Source organism: Alligator mississippiensis, chromosome 2 (genome assembly GCF_030867095.1).
Source record: "Alligator mississippiensis isolate rAllMis1 chromosome 2, rAllMis1, whole genome shotgun sequence".
NCBI lineage: Eukaryota > Metazoa > Chordata > Crocodylia > Alligatoridae > Alligator > Alligator mississippiensis.
In genome coordinates, this window is record NC_081825.1 from 215243149 (window position 1) to 215268449 (window position 25301).

At 42.7% G+C, this 25301-nt stretch overlaps 1 protein-coding gene across 2 annotated transcripts; it reads right to left on the bottom strand.

Annotated features, from left to right (window-relative positions):
- Positions 1 to 508: 508 nt before the first annotated feature.
- On the bottom strand, positions 509 to 17397 carry LTO1 (LTO1 maturation factor of ABCE1). Of its 2 annotated transcripts, none has more exons than XM_014602430.3 (5): positions 17291 to 17397; positions 16169 to 16274; positions 13351 to 13421; positions 8489 to 8606; positions 509 to 3098 (listed from the first exon to the last, which is right to left on the bottom strand). In XM_014602430.3, the coding sequence occupies exons 1-5, from the start codon at positions 17368 to 17370 to the stop codon at positions 3039 to 3041; spliced, it is 435 nt and encodes a 144-aa protein (XP_014457916.2). In that variant the 5' UTR covers positions 17371 to 17397; the 3' UTR covers positions 509 to 3038. The 2 variants fall into 2 exon arrangements, with proteins under 2 accessions (XP_014457916.2, XP_019332616.1); XM_019477071.2 differs by having other exon boundaries at positions 509 to 8080; positions 17291 to 17394.
- Positions 17398 to 25301: the final 7904 nt, after the last annotated feature.

Sequence of the window (25301 nt, forward strand, 5' to 3'; positions counted from 1 at the left end):
TTAAGTCTGTTCTCAGAGCAGGGTGGAATGGTTTGGTACACAAAAGCAGAAAGCCAACTTTTGCTCAAATCATCAAAAAACTCCACCCATTTTACTGTAAATATATTGCCTTTTATCACATACTACACACTGAAGTGACTATAAAAAGCTGAGGTGTATTTTGTTTTCTCTGGCGCACTGATTTTCTTTTCTGTTTCCCCCATTTCTTTATGTTGGGTATGTGGAAAGTCAGAGAGCATTATTTTCCTCAGTTTGTTTTACCTTTTCTGTCTCTTAAAAGCCATATAACTATAAATAAGGGTTAAAAAGGAAGACTTTACTGTGTCTTTGCCTATGATAGATTTGCTTGATTAGCTGTACACTATGAAAAAGGCAGATGCACTCAAACTGCTATAAGAGAATAGATTGTCCAAGCTATTATCTTATTGCAAAATCTATCAATAAAAATGCTGCAAGGAAAGCAACCCCTTCCCCAAAAAACCCTCCAAAAACCAAACAAACATCCAAATGCCTGTGCAAAACTTCTTTATTAATGTTAACCAATGAGCATTTTTGGCATGCAGAACATTTTTACTGATGTTACCTCATCAGAGCATTCCCTGAAGCATGAAGACTGATAACCTTTTGTAATGTTTTCTACTAACCCATACATAATTTCACATAAGAAACCTGTCTGGATATATTCAAGTTGTTCTCAAAGAAATTAAATAGGTATTTCCATTAAGAAACTAAATTTTTGAATATATCAAAATAGATTACATATAAAAAAGAAGCCATGCTTTCTGTTTTCTTTGCAGTATTAAGCACAACATCCCAATCAAGTTATAGTGGTTTTATTGAAAAAACAGAATACAGCTTTTTCACTCTGTTCTGGAAACCCTATGCTTTATAAATTAATCCCACATGAAAGTAATTTTATTTGATAAGAATTCAGAACAACTTTTACATAACACATATCGAAAAAGTAAGATGAATCTATACACACACTTCTATCACTTTAATTCAAAGTTAGAGATGTTTTAGTTTCTTGAAACAAGTTTTATTTTTAAATAATCTTATTTTCTAATTGATGTACTACTTTCTACCAGTAGATGGCTCTAAACAATTATCTTGCTAAATTTATGAAAACTGATTTTCAAATATTGTTGCTGTGGTAGTTATTACAAATAAGGTCTCTGGCATTTATAAAAACAAACAATGATCAATCTTGTGCACATCGTTTTAGTTTATAACTAGTCATATTACCTTTCAAAAGTGTACTTTCTAAAACCACAGATTGTTCCATTACTCAGGTCCAAGAAGCCTGGCCTAATGAATGCTCCTTGAAGAAATGTATTAAACACTAAATTTATTGAACACTAAATTCAAAAACTTGAAGCTGTTTGAAGTTGCTCTGTAGAAGAGCTAAATCAAGGATCCCAGTAACTTGTGGATTATAAAAAAAGCCCTGGAACATAATCAGATCATATTAAACTTTAAAAACCTGCATTTAAAGACTGAATGAGTGAAAAAGAGGAGATGCAGTTAACCTTGAGAAAATGGGTAAAGAGAAAGAGAGCTTGAAATGCTGGAGACACTAAGACAGTGGTTCTCAACCTTTTCAGGGTCAAGCAACCCCAGCATCACCTTCTGGAATGTGACAGCACCCATGGCTGAGAAGCACTGCCGGTGCTGCCTTAGCCTACCTGGGTGCTTCTCGATCAGGTTCTGCCAGGAAGGACTGTGCAAATGTGATGAAACTGCCCTGTGCTGTAAAGTTGGTCCAGGAATGGCTGTACCAGGTGCACGTGCTCCTCCTACATTAGGACTCCCATCAGCCTAAAGCAGGTAGGAGCTGCCTCAAGCTAGTGCTCTCAGCACTCTTCCTGGAAACAAGCAGACAGGACAGATCTGCCTGTGCCTGTTTCCAGGAAGAGGGTTGGGAGAGCACAAGGCAGCTCCTGCGTGATTTAGGCTGATTAGAGAGCCCCAAATGCAAGGGTAGCACACAGGGCAGATTTATCGGGCCACTGCCACTGTAGCACCCTTGAGGGAGGGGGAGGGGGTGGACCCTAGGATGCTACAGCACCCCAGTTGAAAACCCCCACCCTAAGAACACCATGGACCCCAATAGTGAAGGTAAGTCAGCTCAGCTTTGGAGCATCACTGGGGGCTCATGGGAGATAAAGTGAGGTGGGGCAGGGCGGGCTGGCTGGAGACAGGAGTAGCTTCCTGGCCACTGGAGCCAGAGCTGTTGCTGCAGCCAGCTACAGCATAAGGAAGGGAGAAGGGTGAGGGGCACTGAAAACCAAGGCAGCTGTGGGCCAGATACAATTCTCTTTCAGAGGAGCAGCTGTGGGCTGGATAGAATAATTTGGCAGGCTGGATCCAACCTGTGGGTTGTATTTTGCCCACCCCTGGGCTAAAGAGTATAAAAATAAGGATCATCTGGGACCCAAATGGGAAAGAAATTAAACTGGATACATAACAGGGAGGGCAGTAGGGGATTTAGTAAATAAAATTAAATTTTAGGGCAAGGTTGTATACATAACAAAAACAATATTGAAGGTCAATTAAATAGTCCAAACATCATCTATATACGCTTCATTTCTTATCCTCTTATAAAGAAATAAAGGAAGTTACAAGTAATATTTATCTACAGGGGTGTAGGTTGTAGCTGTGTTGGTCTAAGGACATAGGCAGACAAGGTTCTTTGGCTGAATCTGATATCTTTTATTAGACCAACTTAAATAGTTGGAAAACAATTATTAAGCAAGCTTTCGGGTTCAAAAACCCTTCATCAAGCTAAGGAAGTTTCTGCAGTTGGTTACACACACTTATATAAAATCTGTATATTATCTATCTATCTATCTAGCTATCTATCTATTTATCCAGACAGACAGACAGACAGACATATAGGTTCATCAACCATTAAGCAAGAGTCCCTAGCCGTATTTATGTATATTAACATTTAAACAATGTTATAGTGAATGTATAGATGATAAGTTGTAAGAATTTTTCCTTTGTAAATATGTAATAGCTCCAGTTTCATGCAATTCCTATTGCTGGATTCCGGTATTGGATGTTTCTGCCTGAAAAATGTTTGTTCCTGTTTCTGCCTGAAAAATTAACAACAACAACAGAGTTAAATCAAAGATTGCAGCAACCTGAGGATTATAAGCAAGAACTAGAACATGATCAGGTTATCTGATTCTGTAACCTGAAAAGAAGCTGCATTTAAAGACATAATGGACACACCTACATGTGCAATTAATTCAACACAAACTGCATCCGAGTTTATTGGTCCCAGGTGCTGCATTTACACGTGAGCCTGAAACCACAGCACATTGAGCCAGGTCAGAACAGCCCTGGCTGGCTAGTGGGCTGCTCCAACCCAGCTCAACATCCTGCAGAGGCTGGCTGGGACACGAAGGTGCTTTAGTGTGGGGCTAGCCGGCCAGCTGTGCCCCAGCCCGCCGTGTCAGTGCACTACATAATGCCGTCACAGGATAGCACTTGTGTTTACAAGTACTAACCTATAGCAGAATTAATTAGTTTAGTGAAGCCTAATAGGGCCGCACGTGTAGATGCTGACACTTTACCATGAAGCTAACTGGGCAGCTCCACAGTAAATCCCTCATGCAGATGCACCCATCAAGTGAAAAAGAACAGATGCAATTTAGGCTGGAGCAACTGATTAAAGAGAAAAAGAACTTGAAAAATAAACTTCAAGTACCACTGGTTATAAGCAGGGGTCCTGGTTTTCTCTTATTAAAAAAGTCCCCAATTTTCAGATTAAAAAGTAACAAAAAAATTAACATTTTTTGTGATTAAAATGAAACACCACTAATAAATGGCTATATAGATATCTATATAGTGGTATTTCATTCTGATCATAGAAGAATGTGGATTTTGGGTTACTTTTTTAAATCCAAAAACTGGGGATTTTTTTTTTTTTTTTAAATCAGAGAAAACCAGGATCCCTGGTTATAAGAAAAGACCTAGTGTACAAAATTGAAAAGTTTTAAGATGTAGACAGGAGAAAATAAAAAAAAGGCATAACAAACAGAGGAACTACTAAGAAAGACTGATGAGTTAACATTGTAGTTGAAATCTGTTTAAATGCAAAGTAGACATAGGAGTCTAATCCTGAAACAATAACTTTTAGAGAACGATACTAAATTAATGTGGTATGAAACATTTTCTGCTACCCTCTCTAAATCAGAGCAGCTTCAGAACAAGTTTGTCTAGTTGAAAAACATCAGTGCTGAAAAATAAAAAGCATCTGAGTAAAATCTATTCTATGGAAGACAAGGACTCTATACTGAGTCGCATGAAGTTCGTACTTAATGAGAAAGAATGAACATATATGGAGAGGAATTATCTCATCTTCTCTTGGCTCTTCTGATTCTATAGGCTGAAGTCGTAAAGGACAAATTGCTGAATGATAATACTATAATTTGGTAAAATCTTGTTTAAATGCTGGAGGCACTAAGAATACTGAAGACCTCAATAGTGAAATTAGTCAACTGAATCAACTTGAGGGAGAGAGAAAATAAACCTGCAAAAGAAATGTCGGCCATCACTTTTGGCCAGAAAGAGGATATTAAAAAAATTTAGGAAAGAAAAGGAAGAGGACATTTAACTTGCAGCTGATTTTGATAAACAAGCTAAAGATTTTGAACTCCTCAAAAAGAAACGCAAAACATTCCAAGATGTTTATTAAAAAAGTATGAGGAATTTATTTGACTGTAATCAGTTGCTAGTATGCTCTCTATAGAAAGAGCTAGACTCATGTGGCAGCACTTCAAGAAAAGGAAACTACTGACCATAATGAGTTGGAATCAGGCAAACATAAAAATTAGGTTTTGGCTTTGTTAGAATGACAACAGATAATGTTTGGAATGGCAAGGAAAGAGTGTTAGAAAAAAACAATTGATGACCATGCCAAACTTCAGGATGAAACAAGTGTTATAGGCTAAATTAAGAAATACATCAGTTGAACTTGGTGACAAAACAGAGGAAACAGTATGCTTGAAACTAGCATGCTTGAAACTAGCCAAAAAGCTAGCTGCAAAAAAGGAGGAAATTAAGGCACTGAATTGTATTCTGATGGATTTAAAACAGGCATCTAATTTGCCTCCTGTCCTGGGCTGGATCCAGACACCCCAGGACACAGGGCAGCTGCAGGATGGGCTCCAACTCCAGCTCCTGCTGCATGTCCCATGCCAGAACTAGGGCTTCTGTTGCCAACGTGCGTTTCAGACCAGGATTGCAACTCCCACATGGAACACGCAGCGGTGACAGAAGCAGCAACTCTGGCATGGAGAACAGGGGATGCAGTACTGGCTCCAGGTCCAGGACAAGACATGAGGTGTCAGCTCCAGCATGAAGCACAGGATACACGGCACTGGCTTTAGCACACAGTGGTGCTGGCACAGAGCTTGGGGCACGCAGTGGCAGCACAGAGGAAAGGGCAGCGGTGCTGGCTCCAGCACAGAGAACATGGCAGTACAGGCAGCCAAGGAGCTTGGGCCATGGGGATGGCAATGGGCAAAGTGACCAGTGGGCAACCAGGACTATGTCAGTCCTCATTTGTGCTCCTGCCACCAATCAATGCCCACTGGGGCCTGAGAGCCCCAGATTCTGAGGCCAGCTACTGGTCCTGGCCACACCCCCACAACTTCAAGTGGCCAGCTAATACCTCGGTGGGCCAGATGCAACGGATCCATGTGCTGGATCCAGCCTACAGGCCATATATTTGACACTCCTGATTTAAAAGGTGTGCTGAATGAAGCTGTACAGTTGCAAGTCAGATTAAAAAAACCCAGGAAGAATCTCAATATTTTGAAAAGGCATTTGAAGAAATCAAGAGATAAATAAGACTGTATCAATATAGAGAAGGCCAATGCAGAATTAGTAACTATGAAAATGGAGCTAAACATTTTCAGAAAATAAAAAATGCTGATAGAATTCAATACATACATGAAAAGCCTGTACCAGCTTCTGAGGTAAGTGATAGTATGGTATGATTTAAGAAATTTAAAGAAGAAAATTTTAATGATAAGAAACTGGTATTGGTGCATTCAGAAACTAATTTATTTCAGGGAAGGTTACAAGACAATGGCATCTGTGTTCAGTCACTAGGGGCCCTTTATAAACATGCTGGTAAAGGCAAAATAGGATCTAATGTGCAATCCACGCAACTGCCCCCCCTGCCATGTCACACATATATAGCAGGAGGCGTGACTGTGGGATTGCACATTAGATCCCGTCACGCCTTATTGCCAGTGCAGAGGGAGCCCAATTCTGAGCTCCCCCTGCATCAGCAAGCAAGCTCCCAACCGCGGGGGCGCCCCATGCACCTCCACAGCTGGGAGACAACTGCCACAATCTCCCAGCCCCTCGAGTGCATGAAGCCCCCAAGAATGGAAGATGGTGGCAGTCACAATCTCCCAGACCTGGAGGGTTTCATGCAGACAGTAGGAGGTGGGGGCACTCCCCTGCATATAAGGCAGGGAATGAATGGCAGTAGGTAAGGACAGGAAAAAATAAAGGTGGGGAGAGAACTGTTGTCCTTTATGGAGGTACTATATGTTAATTGAGAAGTGAGGCTGAATTAGGTGTAGGGAAGGGGTAGATTATTTTTTAACTTGTTTCCCTCCTCCCCCAGGTTGGGGGTGTTTTTGTTTTTATTTTGGGATTTTATTCTGTTTATATAGTTCTTTTTCTCTTTTATTGTAAGCTACCTGGCGCCTTTTGGGAAAGAGCAATATACAAATCAATCAATCAATCAATCAAACATACATGCACTGCACTGTAGTGAAATGCTTTCCAGAAGTGACATTACAGTCCATATGCAAATAGCAATATAAATATATGCATCAGTAGAAAATAAGTTACTATATAAAAAAGTTACTGTTTTCCTGTAAGCCAGGTCTGTCCAACGGGTGACCTGGAAGCCTCATGCAGCCTGCAAGGAGTTAAATTTTCAGCCCTGTCCCCCCAGGCTCCTACCTGGCCACTGCTTTCCCCCCAGCTCAAGCTGAGGAAGCAGCCGGGGTCTCCAGGCTCCCTCTCCCTCCAGCTTTCCCTTCCTTGCCCCATGGTGCAGCCTGCAGTGCTGGGGAACCCATGGTCCAGAGCAGCGCAATGCAGCGGTGAGGGTAACATTCCTGAAATCATACAGCTTCAGGGGCCTGTGGCCCCTGCTAGTGTGATCCACAGGGTGTGCAGTCCCCAGCCACTTAGAAGTTGGACAGTCCTGTCTTTAACTAACATAGCTGAATATCCATCCATACAGCCTAACAGCATCCATTTTCTTTATCAAACTGAATAGTGCATTTCCAAAACCAGAAAGTTTTACCTCTTTCAATTAGCCACTCTAACATAAATTGTCGTTAGATATTGACTACATTTCTAATAGCAGTCACATGCAACAGCCAATTTAATTACTCTGTTGGATCAATCTGTATGTCTCATGAAAACAATACAGAAAGCCAAGAACCAGAAGAGGAAGATTCTCTTTTATCCCAAACTCCTCTTCAGTCTTTCCCAATAAAAAATAAAGCTACTGCTTACTATAAAAACATATCTTACTATATGTTTGTGTAAATGTTCACATTGTCTTTTTAAACAATAGGCATCCTTTGATTAAAACAAGGAAAAAAAACTACAAGAACAATTATAATTAGAAGCAGATTATTTTCCCTTTAGGAATAAAACTATCAGTCTACAACAGAGACTATGTTGTTTTTTTTTCCACAGTATTATTCACTGCAGTGAACATAATAAGAATGGGAGACAACAAACATGAAATGAGTCTCTATTCACCAGAATTTCTAAAACCTCAACCCTTCTCTTCTTCCTTTTTGAAAATGAATTCTGTTTTTAAAAAAAGCATATTCTCCAGACATCTGTTCTTGAGCAGGGGGGCTGGACTCAATGATCTCATGAGGTCCCTTCCATCCCAAAACTTCTGTGAACCTGTGAAAACATTTCTTCTTTGTTCACTTTTATCTTCATCTTATACTCAAAAAGTAAGTACAGATCTTTCCAGACCAATTCTAAAGTCAGGATGAGTATTTAGCATTGAGCAAACCTAAAAAAAAAAAACCAAAAAAAGGTAAACATAGGTGTCACAGGTGTTTTACAGCTTCTATGATTTTTCTAATGAGAACTCCTGCTCCATTTCTACTTTTCTTGCTTCCCTCCACCTTAGTCCCACAGTTCTCTCTCTTACATATTGAATGGCTTTTTTTTGGTCTTTCCCCACCTTTAGGATTACATTAATGTTGCATTTACCCTAAGCTGGAGAACTGAATCATATTTTTCCCCTTTGTGGGACATCAAGTAAACTGTACAAGAAGCACAGAAAGAATTCATTGAAAAATAATTACCTTGAACTGCAAAACAGCAGCTTTTTATTGCTGATAATTTTGACATTAGTTAATATTTTCAGAAACTGATACTATCCTTCTGTGCTAACTGATAACTAAATGCTACAAACCTGTTTAAATTTTCCTCTGATTTTCTCCAGATCTTCTTGAAGTTTGTCGTAAGTGGGGTCTTCATAAGGGAATTTCTGGATCATTCCTACTAGTGATTCCAGGGCCTTTAGTTTTTTACTATAAAGAATAAAATACAATTTCCTTACAGTGGTTTAAAAGCAGAAATACGATTTCTTCCACTGTCTTATAAAGACTACACTAAGCATGTGATATTAATGTGTTATACCTCAAACTACTGGACCCAGTCCTACAATCCTATTTGCACCCAACTTTTCCCATTTAAATCAATGAGACTGTCTCACCTATATACAAATTGGGACTGTAATATGTAATTTTTATATGGTATTAAATCTTTTTTTTAACACAAGTGGGCAAGGTTACATTTCCTTTGGCTCATTCTCCATGAAAATATGTAAATATTCATCGTATGTTTTGAGACCAGTGAATAGAAAGTGCCATGGGAAAAAAAAAAGTATTACTCACTATATCAGTAACTAATACCAATACTAAAACTGTAAAAGAATGTCCAAAATAGCTTTCAAAATCTGTGGAAGCATGATGGATCTGTCAGGTATCTTAACCAAAAAAACAAACATTTGAAAATTTACCATGACCTCATTTTGTGTCTGCTGAAATTGGAGAGAGAAAATCCTCTCTCTTTTGACAGAATGGGTATTTTTGTACTGGTGTGTTAGGCTAGAAAATCCAGGCTATCGGCTTCAAAAATATTTAGCACAACGTATCTAAGCTGCATGAAAAAAAACATTCTTCCAAAAATTATAATTCTCCAGGCAGGCCAAGCAGAGATTTCTAGTCACCCTCAAAGTGTTTCTGCTCACTCATGAACGAGTACCAATGCCCTTTTATCTCACTGGTTCACAAAACAAAAACTAGAGCCAGTTATAACTGATAGCAGATTCTAAAACATTCGAAATGCAATAGAGTTGCCTAATATGAATACCACATAGATATGCATTACATACATCAGGTGAGGACAGTGGCTGTAGATTGCCATCTGTAAGTATCAGACAAACAGTAATTATACTGCTCTTCTACTATGAAACTGTTCCACAGGTCAGTTTATCTTAAAAAACTTCATCTTAAACAGAAAAAAGTCAATGCCAAGTTTATCAAGAGGAAAGCCATTTAATGGACTTAATGCAAAGTTGATATTCCTGTATGAGCTGTTCTCTCACATTGGTGAAACTAGTGATAACCACGGCTGATACTCGACTAAATGTCAACACTGATTAAACTGTATATCTCTGGAACTTGTGGAAATTTTGAATATAACATTCACTAATCAGAAAGGTAGCTAGCTAGCCATGTTAGTCTGAAGTCAGCCAGAAGGTAGGGTAGAGATGCATCTTATAAATTAACTGAATCAGAGATGCATAAGCTTGCTTGAGTAAAAGATCACTTCATCAGATTACATATCAGAAGACTAGAAGAAAGCATAGTCCATAGAACCCACCCATAGTCCATAGAACCCACTTCACCATAAGACGGCGAGTGGGTAAGGTAACTAGTAGGGTGAAAGTGCTAGACTTTAGGAAAGCTGATTTCAATGAACTCAGGCGATTAGTCAAGGACGCACTGCAGAGTAGGAGATTTGAAGAGATGGAAGCCCAAGAAGGGTGGCTGTGCCTTAAGGAAACGATCCTTCGGGCACAAAGCAAGATGATCCCCGAGCGAGGCAAAAGAGGGAAAGGGGCCAGGAGGCTTCCCTGGCTGACCAGAGAAATCCAGAGCAGCCTAAGGGACAAAAGGGGAGCACATAAAAAGTGGAAACAGGGAGAGATCACCAAAGATGAATATACCTCCTCTGCTCGTGCTTGTAGGGAGGCAGTTAGATGGGCCAAAGCTAGCATGGAGCTGAGGATGGCAACCCAAGTAAAAGACAACAAGAAATTGTTTTTTAGATATATAGGGAGTAAAAGGAAGGCACAGGGAGGAATAGGACCCCTGCTAAATGGGCAGAAACAATTGGTGACGGACAGGGGGGACAAGGCTGAACTCCTCAATGAGTTCTTTGCCTCAGTGTTCCTAAGTGAGGGGCACGACAAGTCTCTCACTGGGGTTGTAGAGAGGCAGCAGCAAGGCGCCAGACTTCCATGCGCAGACTCTGAAATGGTGCAGAGTCACTTGGAAGAACTGGATGCCTATAAGTCGGCAGGCACGGATGAGCTCCATCCAAAGGTGCTGAAGGCACTGGCCGACATCACTGCAGAGCCACTGGCGGGAATATTTGAAAGCTCGTGGCGCACGGGCCAAGTCCCGGAGGACTGGAAAAGGGCCAATGTGGTCCCCATTTTCAAAAAGGGGAGGAAGGAGGACCCGGGCAACTATAGACCTGTCAGTCTCACCTCCATCCTTGGTAAAGTCTTTGAAAAAATTATCAAGGCTCACATTTGTGAGAGCCCGGCAGGACAAATTATGCTGAAAATCAGCACGGGTTCGTGGCAGGCAGATCGTGCCTGACCAATCTAGTCTCTTTTTATGACCAGGTTACAAAACGCCTGGACACAGGAGGAGGGGTGGATGTCGTATACTTAGACTTCAGGAAGGCCTTCGATACGGTATCCCACCCCATACTGGTGAACAAGTTAAGAGGCTGTGACTTGGATGACTACACAGTCCGGTGGGTGGCGAATTGGCTGGAGGGTCGCACCCAGACAGTCGTGGTGGATGGGTCGGTTTCGACTTGGGTGTGGGCAGTGGGGTCCCGCAGGGCTCGGTCCTTGGACCGATACTCTTTAATGTCTTCATCAGTGACTTGGACGAGGGAGTGAAATGTACTCTGTCCAAGTTTGCAGATGACACAAAGCTATGGGGAGATGTGGACACGCCGGAGGGCAGGAAACAGCTGCAAGCAGACCTGGACAGGTTGGACAAGTGGGCAGAAAACAACAGAATGCAGTTCAACAAGGAGAAATGCAAAGTGCCGCACCTAGGGAGGAAAAATGTCCAGCACACCTACAGCCTAGGGAATGACCTGCTGGGTGGCACGGAAGTGGAAAGGGATCTTGGAGTCCTAGTGGACTCCAAGATGAACATGAGTCGGCAGTGTGACAAAGCCATCAAAAAAGCCAATGGCACTTTATCGCGCATCAGCAGATGCATGACGAATAGGTCCAAGGAGGTGATACTTCCCCTCTATCGGGCGCTGGTCAGACCGCAGTTGGAGTACTGTGTGCAATTCTCGGCGCCGCAATTCAAGAGGGATGTGGATAACCTGGAGAGGGTCCAGAGAAGGGCCACTCGTATGGTTAAGGGCCCGCAGACCAAGCCCTACGAGGAGAGAATAGAGAAACTGGATCTTTTCAGCCTCCGCAAGAGAAGGTTGAGAGGCGACCTTGTGGCTGCCTATAAGTTCATCACGGGGGCACAGAAGGGAATTGGTGAGTATTTATTCACCAAGGCGCCCCCGGGGGTTACAAGAAATAATGGCCACAAGCTAGCAGAAAGCAGATTTAGATTGGACATTAGGAAGAACTTCTTCATAGTTAGAGTGGCCAGGGTCTGGAACGGGCTCCCAAGGGAGGTGGTGCTCTCCCCTACCCTGGGGGTCTTCAAGAGGAGGTTAGATGAGCATCTAGACCCAGCACTCTTTCCTGCTTATGCAGGGGGTCAGACTCGACGATCTATTGAGGTCCCTTCCAACCCTAACATCTATGAATCATGAATCTATGAAGTGCATCTCTACCCTACATTAAATGTTCTAAGTAACGGTGGTGCCAAAAATAGAAAATCCCTATTTTCAACAAGTTCACTTCTAAAAAGAGTGTGAATTGAGTCTATAATTCCCTTATTATGGTTTTTCAGAAAGCCATTCCCACCTTATTAAGTCTAAAATACAGGTTAACTGGAGCTTGAAAACTGCTCATGTTATGGCCTACGCTGGACTGTGAAATATCCCCCATCTGTAATATAAATATCATGACAGAAGGACATTAATGCATGCTTGTTTTAAAACAGATTTAAAACACTTCTGTTTATGAAAACGATTGAAACATAACATTTCTTTCAACTGCCTTTAACTTGCATATCGTTAGTTAATTTGTTATTTATTTTACTATGAAATGCCTACAGTCAGATTATGCCAGGAGATAAATTTCATGCAAATAAAATTACATGCACACTTTGGAACGAAAGACACTGTACAAATAGAACATTATAACAAACTAGCAGGCCTCCCAATTCTCTCTGCATTAATAGATGAACATCTAAGAAAGCTAGTTAAATAAACCTGAATGAATTAATGTGCATAATACAACTGTAAATACATGCAAGTAAAGGACTTCCACAACAGTGTACAATTCCTTATCTGGACAGAGAATTCCCCTGGCACATAACGAAGTCAGTTATAAGTGGCTCTAGTGGGACAATCTCACAATTTTAGTGTAGGCAGCATCCTGAGTTTGGGAGAAGATGGGCTTATTTTATTACAGAAATTCTAAGCTGAAAGTTCAGTGGTTTTCTAGTCCCCACTCTTGCCCAAGATGCTCAACAGAATTCTGCCTGCCTTTAAAGTTCAACTATTAGTTTCACCCAAAGGAGAGACTCTACAGTTATAAAAATAGTTTATGGTTTCCTGAGTACCGTGACCTTTAAGAGGACAATCATGCTACCATGTATGTCACTATCATGATACCATTTCACGGAAAAAAAATTCTCTGCTAATTATTGGCCAGTCTGGATGTTTATAATCCCAAGGAAATAAAAAACAAAAAAACCCCAAACAAACTACTGAACTTTATTCATACGCATTTCTTTACATCATAAAGGCTTTTCCTGGAAGGAAAGGAACCATGAAATTTGAGACACTACTACCAATATATAATACATTTTTTAACCCTACCTGTGTTTTTCACCGGTGCAGTTGTGGAGAAGATGCTGCCAAGTCAATGCAAACCCAAGATAACATCCAACCTGTGAATTTATAAGAGCTCATCAAAAAAATTCTCTATATGCACCAAAATAGTAAATACAAGATACTGCATTCCAACAGTGTTGCTAGCAGCTAATAGGGTGTTAAAATTAAGCCCTCAGGATGGCAAGTTCTAGAAAATTAGGACAGGGAAAAGGAAAGTATAATCATTACCAAGCAATGGGTGGCGGGGACAGCAGTCAGTCTGGAAAGCAAGCACATCTTGCTACACAGCTTCCAAAATCTGTTTAGCATCAGAGGACTGAATTAATTTAAGTTATGGTGGAAAAACCAACCACCCAACCATACTTCATCTGTTTCATATCTTATCAGTTTGTGTCTCTATTGGCACATATTTAATTCATAATGATTATATCAGCTGTATATACAGGATTACAGATTCAGGACACATATAGCAAGAGAATAAAAGTCTGGGGTAATTTTTTTTAAGGAATTTCAGTGACTCAATTGTCTAAATACCCTTTTTAAAAGCCACTTGGCTGTAGGTTCAGTAAGATTTAGGTACTTCAAATTCACCTAAATCCTCTTTCAGATGCCTAAGTCCAAAACTGCAATAGAATTTTTTTCTATCTGGCTGCCACAATGCTAGATGTGCTTCAAATGTCTAACTTGAAAGATATCAGATACCTTGAATTTTGCTTCTGGGCTTGCCCATTTCTGTACTAATATGAACACCTTGACATTTACTGCTCTCCTAAACCCAACTGGAATCCATAAATTAGTTATTCCCACTTCAGGATCAGGCACTTAACAAGTGCTTTTTAACCATTTTCTTTTACAACATAATTGAAGGAGAAGGGGTGATGGGAAGTGGTATCTGATGCACTTGTTTAGTGGTTACAGTATTACCTCTGACAGTGGGAGATTTAAGTTCACTATCTATGTTAGCCTCAGAGGGTTCAAACCCCCTCAAGTCCAGCTCCTTAATCATCAGGCTACAGAAACCCCAGCTGGGGCCATTCTCCATCTCTCCGACTGAAGATGCACCTGTTCTGATCCCTGTTCTCAGACATAAGATACGATGTAGAAATGACTCTCTAATTTAAAGTATTACCTGAAACACAAGTCACAACATAGGAATCCCACATCCTGGCTGAGTACCATAACCACTACTTTACAGTCTTTGCTGAACGTGGCACAACTTCAAAGACATCCAACCATGCTATAAAAACCAGGTCCATTGGGAACTTTAACAAAAATATCTTTTCTGATCCAATTAACCAATTCTTAATCCTTTAACATGTGCTACATTCCTTTTGTTGAGTCCTACTTTTTTATTAGAATATTACGTGGATCTGAATCAAATACCCTACAGAAATCAAAGGTGTTTACATCAATACTATCACCATCACCAACAACCAAACGTGTAGTTCCATCAAAAGAAACATTCAGTTAGATCATAAAGCCATCTTAATTGACATTAACTATAAAAACTGCATTCAAATCTTTATTAATCAAGTTTATTTCCCAGTTCACTTCTTTGCCAGGCACTGCCATAAGGCTGATAAATCTATAATTGTGTGTCATCCCATTTATTCTTTAAAATACGTACTTTCTAACTTTGAAATATCTGATTTCTTCTAACTTTCTGGAACTTCTCCAGTGTTCCAAAATTTGAAGAAAAGCCAACATTCATCATCAAGAGAACTCCTATGCCAGCTCTCTCCAATTCTTGGATGCAAGTTATCAGTACCTGCTGATTACAAAAATATCTGGCTGTATCTGTTATTTGACAGCTTCCTTAGACGCGACTGAAATGGTAATCATAGCATATGACTACATCATCTAGCTTCTTCATCAACTATAAAAACAAATATTTCTAACATCTGTCTTTTCTGAATTATTACTGAGAATTCTACCATTTTCATCTAGTAATTGACCAATACCATTGTTATGAAGCTTTTGTTCGCTCATACTTGAAAAACTCCTCCTTACTGTCTTGAACTCTGAGTAGATCTACAAAACAGGATGACCAAGTGACATCTAACCAAATATTTCCAGGTTGTAGAAGTCACATAACCTCTACTAAACTGTTCAAGTGAGAAAAGCTTTGATGTCTTCAACAGCTAAGCAAGAACTTTTCTCCCTGCTTACTTCCCTCCCCATCTCCACAAAAATGTTAAATCTTCATCATTAATCAATCTGCACAAAATGTTTCTTTTAAATAAGCTTCAACCCTATCTGAAATACACAATAGAGTCCATTAGAGTATATTACAAGGTATGGAAAACTATCATCTTATTTTAAAAACTTGTTTAATTAGATTAATTACATTCACCTAAATGTTAAGTATTTACCCATACAATTTTAGCGTTTGCTTAGTAAAGCTTTTTACATAGGATAAGAATGGTTTTAGGACAATTGATACATCATGTCAGGTGGTCTTGGGACTGAAACCCCTGCAACAATACCGAAGTGTAGACTGGGGAGACCAACCTGCATCATCACAGAAGTGGTGTGGAAACCCTGCATGTGGCATGCTGAACGGGGAGTAGAAAGGGAGCATAGTGGTGGACTGGACAAGAGCAGAAAGCAGAGCAACAGACCAGGCGGGCAGCAGAACACAAACCAAAAGACTGGACACAGAAAGGGAACTGGAGTGGCATTCATGGAGCATACACCTGCCAAAAAAAAGAGTGACCCACACCAAGAGATCAAGCTTTGCTCAGCCACTTGAGTGCAATACTATGTAACCAACACATTGGTTCTTAGGAAGTTTCCCATTTACCTCAGACCCAATCCTGGCCCCATGTAACGATCCATAGATCCTTCCTTCAGTAACACCAATACGATTTCCTTCAGCATAACCGTCTTGATACCCTTCGCCATGAAATCTGCCAAGGAAGAATTAAATGTAAGCCAGTACAGTTGCGTCGTTAGGCATTCAAATTGCACACAATGCTTCATTTAAATAAGTTTCATCAACCCTATTTGAAATACACCTCAGAGTGCACTCAAGCACATTTGTACACACATTTTTCAAATCGGCAGGTACTGATAACTTGTATCCAAGAATTAGAGAGAGCCAGCAGAGGAGTGGTTTGGATGACGAATGCTGGCTTTTCTGTAAGTCCCGCTGCATTATGCAAAGATGTAACATTACAAAACACACTGGACTCCACATTACCTTCACAGAAACAGTGCCCCAGCTGAGTAGAAAACGAGTTGACCCCAGTTTTAGGTGGCTTGCCAACAAGGCCAAGAGCAGGGACAATTACTAGCAAACCACTCCCAGCCTGGAAAGCCAGAGTTCAACTACCACAGCACAGTTCAACTAACAACTTGATACACTGGGAGGGCGCCAGGCAAGAGGACGTCAACGAGCGCCGGAAGCAAGCTTGAGGGCCCCACTCGGCTGACGCAGCTCGGCATTAGCTACAGCACCGGCAGCCATGGGCTCCCAGGGGCTCCCACGCATCGATTCAGAACCATCTTTCCTCTCCGTCTCCAAGGGGGCGGTATGAGAGGCCATTCCCTCACCTCTGGCTCGCAAGGGAGAGATGAGACGCCTTCAACTTGAGCGCGATGTTGCCCGAAGCCTGTGGCATTACTGTACCCTTTGCTGAGGCACCGGGATTTTCATGCTAGCAAAGAACGGCAGGTTTATACTCGGGACAGCCTGCCACCTGGGTCACCAGATCTTCAGCTTCTCAGTGCCTGAGGCCGGGCCAGACCCGAGGGGGCGGGAAAGACCAGGTCCCCTAGTGGGAGACCGGGGGGGAGGGGCTCTCTGCGGCCCGCGTGTGCCCCCATCCCCGCAGCTCGCCAAGCCCTCCCCCCACGTCCGACACACGGCAGTTGAGAGGGGGCTGTAAATGCCAGAGCAGCAGCGCTGCCCCGCCCACCGCACCTCTCCTCCGCCATCAGGATGCCATCGAACAGGTCCGGCTTGGAAGCGGCGGCCGCCATAGAGCAAGCCGCGAGGGGCATGCCGGGAATGGACGGCGACCCGGAGGGGTCACTCCCAACCCGGGGAACGTGAGAGCCCCGCCCACCGGCCTCGCGCTGGGTGCTGGGTGACGTAAGCGCTTTACGTCACTCCGTGAGGCTGTCACTGTCTCTTAGGCACGCACAGCCCCTGCGTCATTACGTTCCACCCTCTCCCGCGGGCACACCGGGCACCCCGCGCTCTTACCCCTCCTTCTTCACTCAAGCCTCGTGCGCAGGTGCAGGCGCGGGGCTGGCTGGACGGCGCAAGCATCCCAGGGTGCGCGAGGATTGTGGCGTTTGCACCATTGTCTCGACCCATACACGATCAATCGCAGTAAAAGCGCTCCAAATGTGCGGGCACTGGCGAGGCAGCTCGTTGGTTTAGCATATGCAAAGCCCAGGTCACTCAGGGAATCTTGAGTGGCTTTTGGGCTCGCCTCAGCACTTTGCTATGACTGCTTTGAAATGAAGACGGGTGTAGGTGGTAGCCGTGTTGAGCTAAGGACATAGGCAGACAAGGCAATTTGGGTGGATCTCATATCTTTCATTAGGCCAAGCGAAATTGCTAAGAAAAAGATCTCCAACCACTGATACCTTTTATTAGACCAACTAAATAGCAGAAATAATTGTTCCTAGCAATTTTTCTTGGTCGAATGAAAGAGACCAGATTTACCCAAAGAACCTCGTTTTGAGATGAAGACAGGCTTCAACTTTGACCCAGTTCTCACTGGCGAGTTACGATAAAGTAAATGAGAAGCCGTGTTTGCATCTCATTTTCTACTTGCTTGCATATTTTTTCATTGTATGCTAGTTTTTCAGCAAATACAATAATTTTGAGCTTCTGGTACTCAGGGTTCGGATTACATGCCAACTCTTGGGGGGCCTGGAGCAGTGGCAGCGGTAGCAGGAAGCTGGAAGGAGGTGCCACTGCCTGAGCAGTTTAGAAAGGTGTGGGGTGGGCCGGGGGCTCTTGTCTCTTATGGGTGGGGTGCAGCCCCCATGAGCCCCTCTGTATTTCGAGCCCTGCCAATACAATAATTTCATATTTAAGAGCTGGCAACACCAGGCAGCACCAGGGAGTCACTTTCTGGCTAATTGTCACCTGCCTGGTCCTGTCTCAGCTCCTCGTACCTCAGTTTAACACCCCTCTGTCCTTTGTAATGGTCTTGAGGTGCCAGCAGCTGAGCCGGCCTGTGTCCCACCCTCCTGCTGCCCTTGGCTGCTCCTGGTTACCAAGATGCGGCTTCAAAGCCCCGTCTGCTGTTTCCAGCTCCTTCTGCTGAAGTTTTATTTGTTTTGCCTTCTATCTTCAACCAAATAATTCCCTCCCTGCCCCATTCATCAGGGAAGCTTCTAGTTTATTCTTAACTGGAGAAACACCAGGTGTTGTTTCGTGTGTGGTGATGCACCTCACCCTCTGCACCCCACGTTTCAAAATCCTAGATCTCTCCACAGTCACGGGGGTAAGCATCATGTAACCTAAAGCAGTGGTTCTCAAGCTTTTTTTTTGTACCAAGCCCCTGTACCCATGGCCAGTCCTGACCCAGTAAATAGTTTAAGTAGAAAACAGCCCCCTGCCCCCCCCCATTGCCCCTTACTCCCAACCTGCTGCCCCCCAACCCCAGGCCCCAGCCCCCCAGTGTGTGGGGCAAGGGTGTGGGGGGGTCCCAAGCAGCCCCTGGCAGGCTGGAACTCTGCCAGCCTGTAAGGGAAAAGCCCCGGTTTCCCACATTTTTATCCTTTAAAGGAGAATCCATTTTTCAAGTTTGTTTGCAACCCTTTCATATATTCTTGCAACCCACTTTTGAGTCACAGCCCATGGGTTGAGAAACGCTGATTTCAAGGATTACTAAAATGCTGATTAGTAGTAGGCATCTGTCTATCTCCTAAGACAACAGAGCATGAGGCATCAGCTCTGAATATCTGTGAGTGTGGACGTAGAGCCCAGTTCTCGTGTGACGGTCCCTCCCACAGTTATCACAGGTTAAGCTTGTACCTAACAGCCCTGGGGTCTTCCTGAGGTTTTTTTCTTTACTCTGCCTGTTGGGTTCATCTTTCCTCAGAAGCCTTCCTTTCACACTGAATAGCTGTTTCCAAGCAGTTCAGTCCTCAGAAATGTTCTAATTGTTTGGCTCAATGATCACTGCCTTTATATCTCTTGCAAACATCTTTGAACTAGAGATAAGGATGCCCACATGGTCTTCCTGTAAAGAATTCTCCATGCAAGAGATCCTTGGGTATATGACCATCACTTGCTCTCCGCATATGACCAAGCCTATGACCGCATACAGCCACTATTAATGACAGAATAATGATGTTTATCTAATAATGTGCATGATATATTTAAGTTCATTCTTTTAAATGGTGGGCCACTAAATTATAGATTCATAGATTCATAGATGTTAGGGTTGGAAGGGACCTCAATAGATCATCGAGTCCGACCCCCTGCATAAGCAGGAAAGAGTGCTGGGTCTAGATGACCCCAGCTAGATGCTTATCTAACCTCCTCTTGAAGACCCCCAGGGTAGGGGAGAGCACCACCTCCCTTGGGAGCCCATTCCAGACCCTAGCCACTCTAACTGTGAAGAAGTTCTTCCTAATGTCCAATCTAAATCTGCTCTCTGCTAGCTTGTGGCCATTATTTCTTGTAACCCCCGGGGGTGCCTTGGTGAATAAAACCTCACCAATTCCCTTCTGTGCCCCTGTGATGAACTTATAGGCAGCCACAAGGTCGCCTCTCAACCTTCTCTTGCGGAGGCTGAAAAGGTCCAGGTTCTCTAGTCTCTCCTCGTAGGGCTTGGTCTGCGGGCCCTTAACCATACGAGTGGCCCTTCTCTGGACCCTCTCCAGGTTATCCGCATCCCTCTTGAATTGCGGCGCCCAGAATTGCACGCAGTACTCCAACTGCGGTCTGACCAGCGCCAGATAGAGGGGAAGTATCACCTCTTTGGATCTATTCGTCATGCATCTGCTGATGCACGATAAAGTCCCATTGGCTTTTCTGATGGCTTTGTCACACTGCTGACTCATGTTCATCTTGGAGTCCACTAGGACTCCAAGATCCCTTTCCACTTCCATGCCACCCAGCAGGTCATTCCCTAGGCTGTAGGTGTGCTGGACATTTTTCCTCCCTAGGTGCAGCACTTTTCATTTCTCCTTGTTGAACTGCATTCTGTTGTTTTCTGCTCACTTGTCCAACCTGTCCAGGTCTGCTTGCAGCTGTTCCCTGCCCTCCGGCGTGTCCTCTTCTCCCCATAGCTTTGTGTCATCTGCAAACTTGGACAGAGTACATTTCACTCCCTCGTCCAAGTCGCTGATGAAGTCATTAAAGAGTATTGGTCCAAGGACCGAGCCCTGCAGGACCCCACTGCCCACTCCCTTCCAAGTCGAAACCGACCCATCCACCACGACTCTCTGGGTGCAACCCTCCAGCCAATTCGCCACCCACCAGACTGTGTAGTCATCCAAGTCACAGCCTCTTAACTTGTTCACCAGTATGGGGTGGGATACCATATCGAAGGCCTTCCTGAAGTCTAAGTATACAACATCCACCCCTCCTCCTGTGTCCAGGCATTTCATAACCTGGTCATAAAAAGAGACTAGATTAGGCAGGCACGATTTGCCTGCTACGAACCCGTGCTGGTTTCCCCTCAGCATAATTTGTCCTGCCGGGCTCTCGCAAATGTGAGCCTTGATAATTTTTTCAAAGATTTTGCTAAGGATGGAGGTGAGACTGACTGGCCTATAGTTGCCCAGGTCCTCCTTCCTCCCCTTCTTGAAAATGGGAGGTTTGGAGTGGTGTCTTGAGTCTGAAAAGGTTGAGAACCACTGGAGTATAATCTCTACATCAAACATTTCTGGCCAATTGCCAATACCAAGAGAGCTGGCTGAGACTACAAACCAGAAGCAAAAGTCAGGGGATAGACTGAACGTTCCCTACCTGCAACACGCCCCCCCCCCCCCCCCCCCCCCCAAAGACTGCTAAGGCCTTTGAATATCCCCCAGCAATTGTACTTTGTATACTAAAGCCAGTGACTTGGAGATTCTTACAGTAGTACAAACATTGTACTGATGCTGTTACCTTCTACGGGTCCTGTCTCTCTTCTTTAGGTAGGAATGTGTTGAAAATTTCTAACCATTTTACCCCGAGTTAATTAACTGCATAACTTAGGCTCTTTCAGTATACACCAACTATATGCCTAAGATGCTACAATGCACAGGGTCCTTGTATTATTTTACAATGTTATTAAGCTATATAATAACTATAATCATTTTCTTTGTAAAATTTTAAATGTACTAGTATTATTTATTATTAACACTGAATTGTCAGATAATCAGCGTATTCATTATGTTAATGTCCTTCCATCTTTTGCTTAAGTAGGTGTATGATGTCTTTGATCTTTCCAGAATACTGGAAGTGAATCGTTGGTTGCATTTGGCTGCTGTTAGTATTTGCATGACGATTGTTATAACAATTATTTGTGGCTGTTTCTCATTACTTAGGAAGAGCACTTGATGCCTGAAAGCTTGTCAACAACACTCACAAGAACACAGTTGCTGTAAAAAACATACCACAAAATTTTTACCTCTTGTACATTTTCTGGACCATCATGGAAACAACTCTCCAGCCGTACTTATTCATTTCTCAGAATTAAAAAAGGAAATAAGGAAACGTTCCCTCATTTGACAATTAAAATTCAAAGTGACCACAAGAGCAGAAATATTTACTCTTGTTGACATGACAAAAAGAAAAAAAAAAGGCAGAATTAAATGAATGGTTATTGAAAGATTCATCTGATAAAGGAATCAATGAGTGGCATGAAGGTCATATATTGAAATAGGTCTTAGATAGCAATTATTTTTTCCTGTCTGGTTTATTCTATGCATAACCACTAGAGGGTGCACATATGCTTTGAAAGAACCAAGGTTCAGCACAAACTAATGAAAAAGCCAAATTAAAGACTAAATGTATATAAAAGATGCCACATATCCATAGTGGTAGTGAAAGATAGCACATGACCATTTTTATTTTATTTATTTTGGTATGGCATGCACAAGGCATCCAGGAATTAAAAATCAACCAAAAAAATTGAGAAAAACATTTAGACTTCCAGTTGTGAGAAACATTTGTACTGAAAAATGAATCAAATCATTACAACGCTAAAGCTTGGAATGTAATGGTTTACTTGGCATTTGGTGTTTTGCTCACTTTTTAAGTTAAAAACCTGCTGTCTTGCACAAATATGCATCACCTTGATTAATGTCTGGAGTTGCTTGAGAAATTTTCCTCCAATGAGCATAAAAATGTATCTCCCAACTATTCAACCTGTTTCCTTATCTATAAAAAGATTCAGTTACTATGAATATGTGAAATGCATATACTTTTTGTAAAATGTTCAAAGTGAAATTAACATAATTTCTGAACAAGTCTGATTTGATTTATAGTTTACATCTGAAAACACATAAAACTCACAGAAACCAAAATCAACTAAAATATGCACCTGAACAACAAACCAAGTTCAAGTCCCTGCAATCTGATTCAGTTGGGTAGGGCTATGCTGAGTGAATGTTAATAGGCTAGCACAACTTGTAGAGTTCTGTACATGTGGCTTCATAGACATTAGGGGCTGGAAGGGACCTTGCAAAATCATCAAGGCCAGCCCCCCTGCCATAGGCAGGAAATCTGCTGGGGTCAAATGATCCCAGCAAGATAAACACCCAGACGCCTTTTGAATGAGTCCAGAGTAGGTGCTTGCACCACCTCTGGGGGGAGTCTGTTCTAGACCCTGGGGGCACAGACTGTAAAGAAGTTTTTTCTTATGTTCAGTCTAAATCAGCCTTCCAGGAATTTGTGGCCATTAGACCTTGTTATCCCTTGGGGAGCCCTGGTGAACAACTGTTCTCTCAGGTCCTGATGCACACCCCTTATATACTTATAGGCTGCCACCAAGTCCTCCCTGAGCCTTCTCTTCTCCAGATTGAAGAGTCCCAAGTCCTTCACACTCTCCTCATAAGGCTTTCCCTCTTGGTCTTTGGTCATACAGGTAGCTCTCCTTTGGACTCTCTCAAGCTTATTCACATCCCCTCCTACACACACACACACACACACACACACACACACAGAGAAATATGTACACACATACATACAAACTGATTTTTTTCATCGTAAACTGTGAGATACAGCACAAACCTGTGTAGCTGGTTCATTAAATATATTACATCTATGAATTCAAAATGTATACTCCTAGATCAGAATGTGGCAGGAAGACATTATTCTTTATAACAAGATCTCACAGAACTGCTTTCATTTCCTTTCCATTTGACTATTATAATTTGATCTATGGCTCTCCAATCTTCTATTACCTGAAGTATGAGAGACCAACCCTTTCCATGAAGTTTCTAACTCTGACCTCCACCATAAAAACCTTCATTGGCTGTCTGTCCATAGTGGAGCTCAATAGAACTGTTTGTTCTCCAGTTTGTTCTTACATATCAGATACTTAAGATGCAGTTTATGATGTCACATCAACACCACCACATTTTATCTGTGGTTGAAAATAATACTAAAGCTGAAGAATAGTAGGCATCCATCATGTGAGACAACAGAATTATGCCAATTAAGACATCAGCTCATTGAACATATTCCTCGCTTGAAAGATAAAGTGAAGCTGGATTGACCTCTCCATTGTGCAAAAGCCTGGGCAGTGTATATGGAGACACTGAGCTACCCACACACCAGTGTCCCCTTCTCAGCCTTTCTGGTTTAATCCAAAAGAAAGGGGCAGGTGCCAATATATTTGGAACCAGGTTGGCCTCAGGAGGTGCCAGAAAAACGAGGATCATCCATTTGTCTGTCTGACAGGGCTCCACTCCTAGACTGGCTGCCAACCAGAGTTAAAGAACCCAGTCTACCCTATCACGGAGTGGACTTCAGTTCCACAACTGTTTGGCAGCATTTCTTTTGCTAGAGGTGAGACTAGTACCCCACTCTAAGGTGCTCTTCTGCACAAAACCATTGGCACCCTAGAGGTTGCAAGATTATTTAACTGCGAGCAAGAATATTTTGAAAATAAACCGAGAAAGCAGAATTTGATACAGGCATTTTGTGAGATATATTTTTATGCTCATTTGATACAGACATTTTGTTTTTGTCCACGTCTGTCAATGCCCTATAGGTCGTAGATACTAATATTTTTAGGTGATTTTTAAACCTATTAGAGAAGACCAGAAAATAACAGAGCTTACCAAGTCTTTCCACCCTTCAGGGCCTGGTTCCATGATATGGCTCATTGCCAGACAGACAATATAATTGCTGACTGTTCTCAGAGTTACACTGCTGGTGATAGGCAGAAATGCACTCACAGGCTGTGTTTAGATGTGCACAGATGTTTGGTTCCCCAGGGACAACTAGCAGTGGCGCATCTTGTGCCGCTGCTAGTTGTCCCTGGGAAACACCCATGCCACCCATGTGCTCTGGCATGCGATAGGTTACCTCAGGTCGGGTAGGGGAGGCTGAGGCCAACACTGGGCTAGCTCCAGCAGCCTTACCTGGGGTTCTGGGGGCCTCCTGGGGCTGCAGCTGCGTTGCTTCTGCCATGCAGAGTTTAGCTGATAGTGGAGTGTGGCTCTGGTCAGCAAAGCTCTGGCTTTGGATGGTGCAGGCTGCCACCATGTGCGCCACTCCACTTTTTTTTCCGTGGGGTTTTTTGACCCCTTCAAAATACCCTCCCCACTGCTCCCTTGCAGCACGGAGAACAATGGAATGCGGGGGACACGTCTGTGGCGCCACATACCGCACGGCTGCACTCGTCTGAATGCGGCCACAGTGGAGGTGCTATCCAGAATTTGCTGCCCCTGGCTCTGTGCCAAAACCCAAGTTTGGCTTTTAAGACCCAGTGTAAGATGCTTGTTCAATCTAACTGCCTTGATTT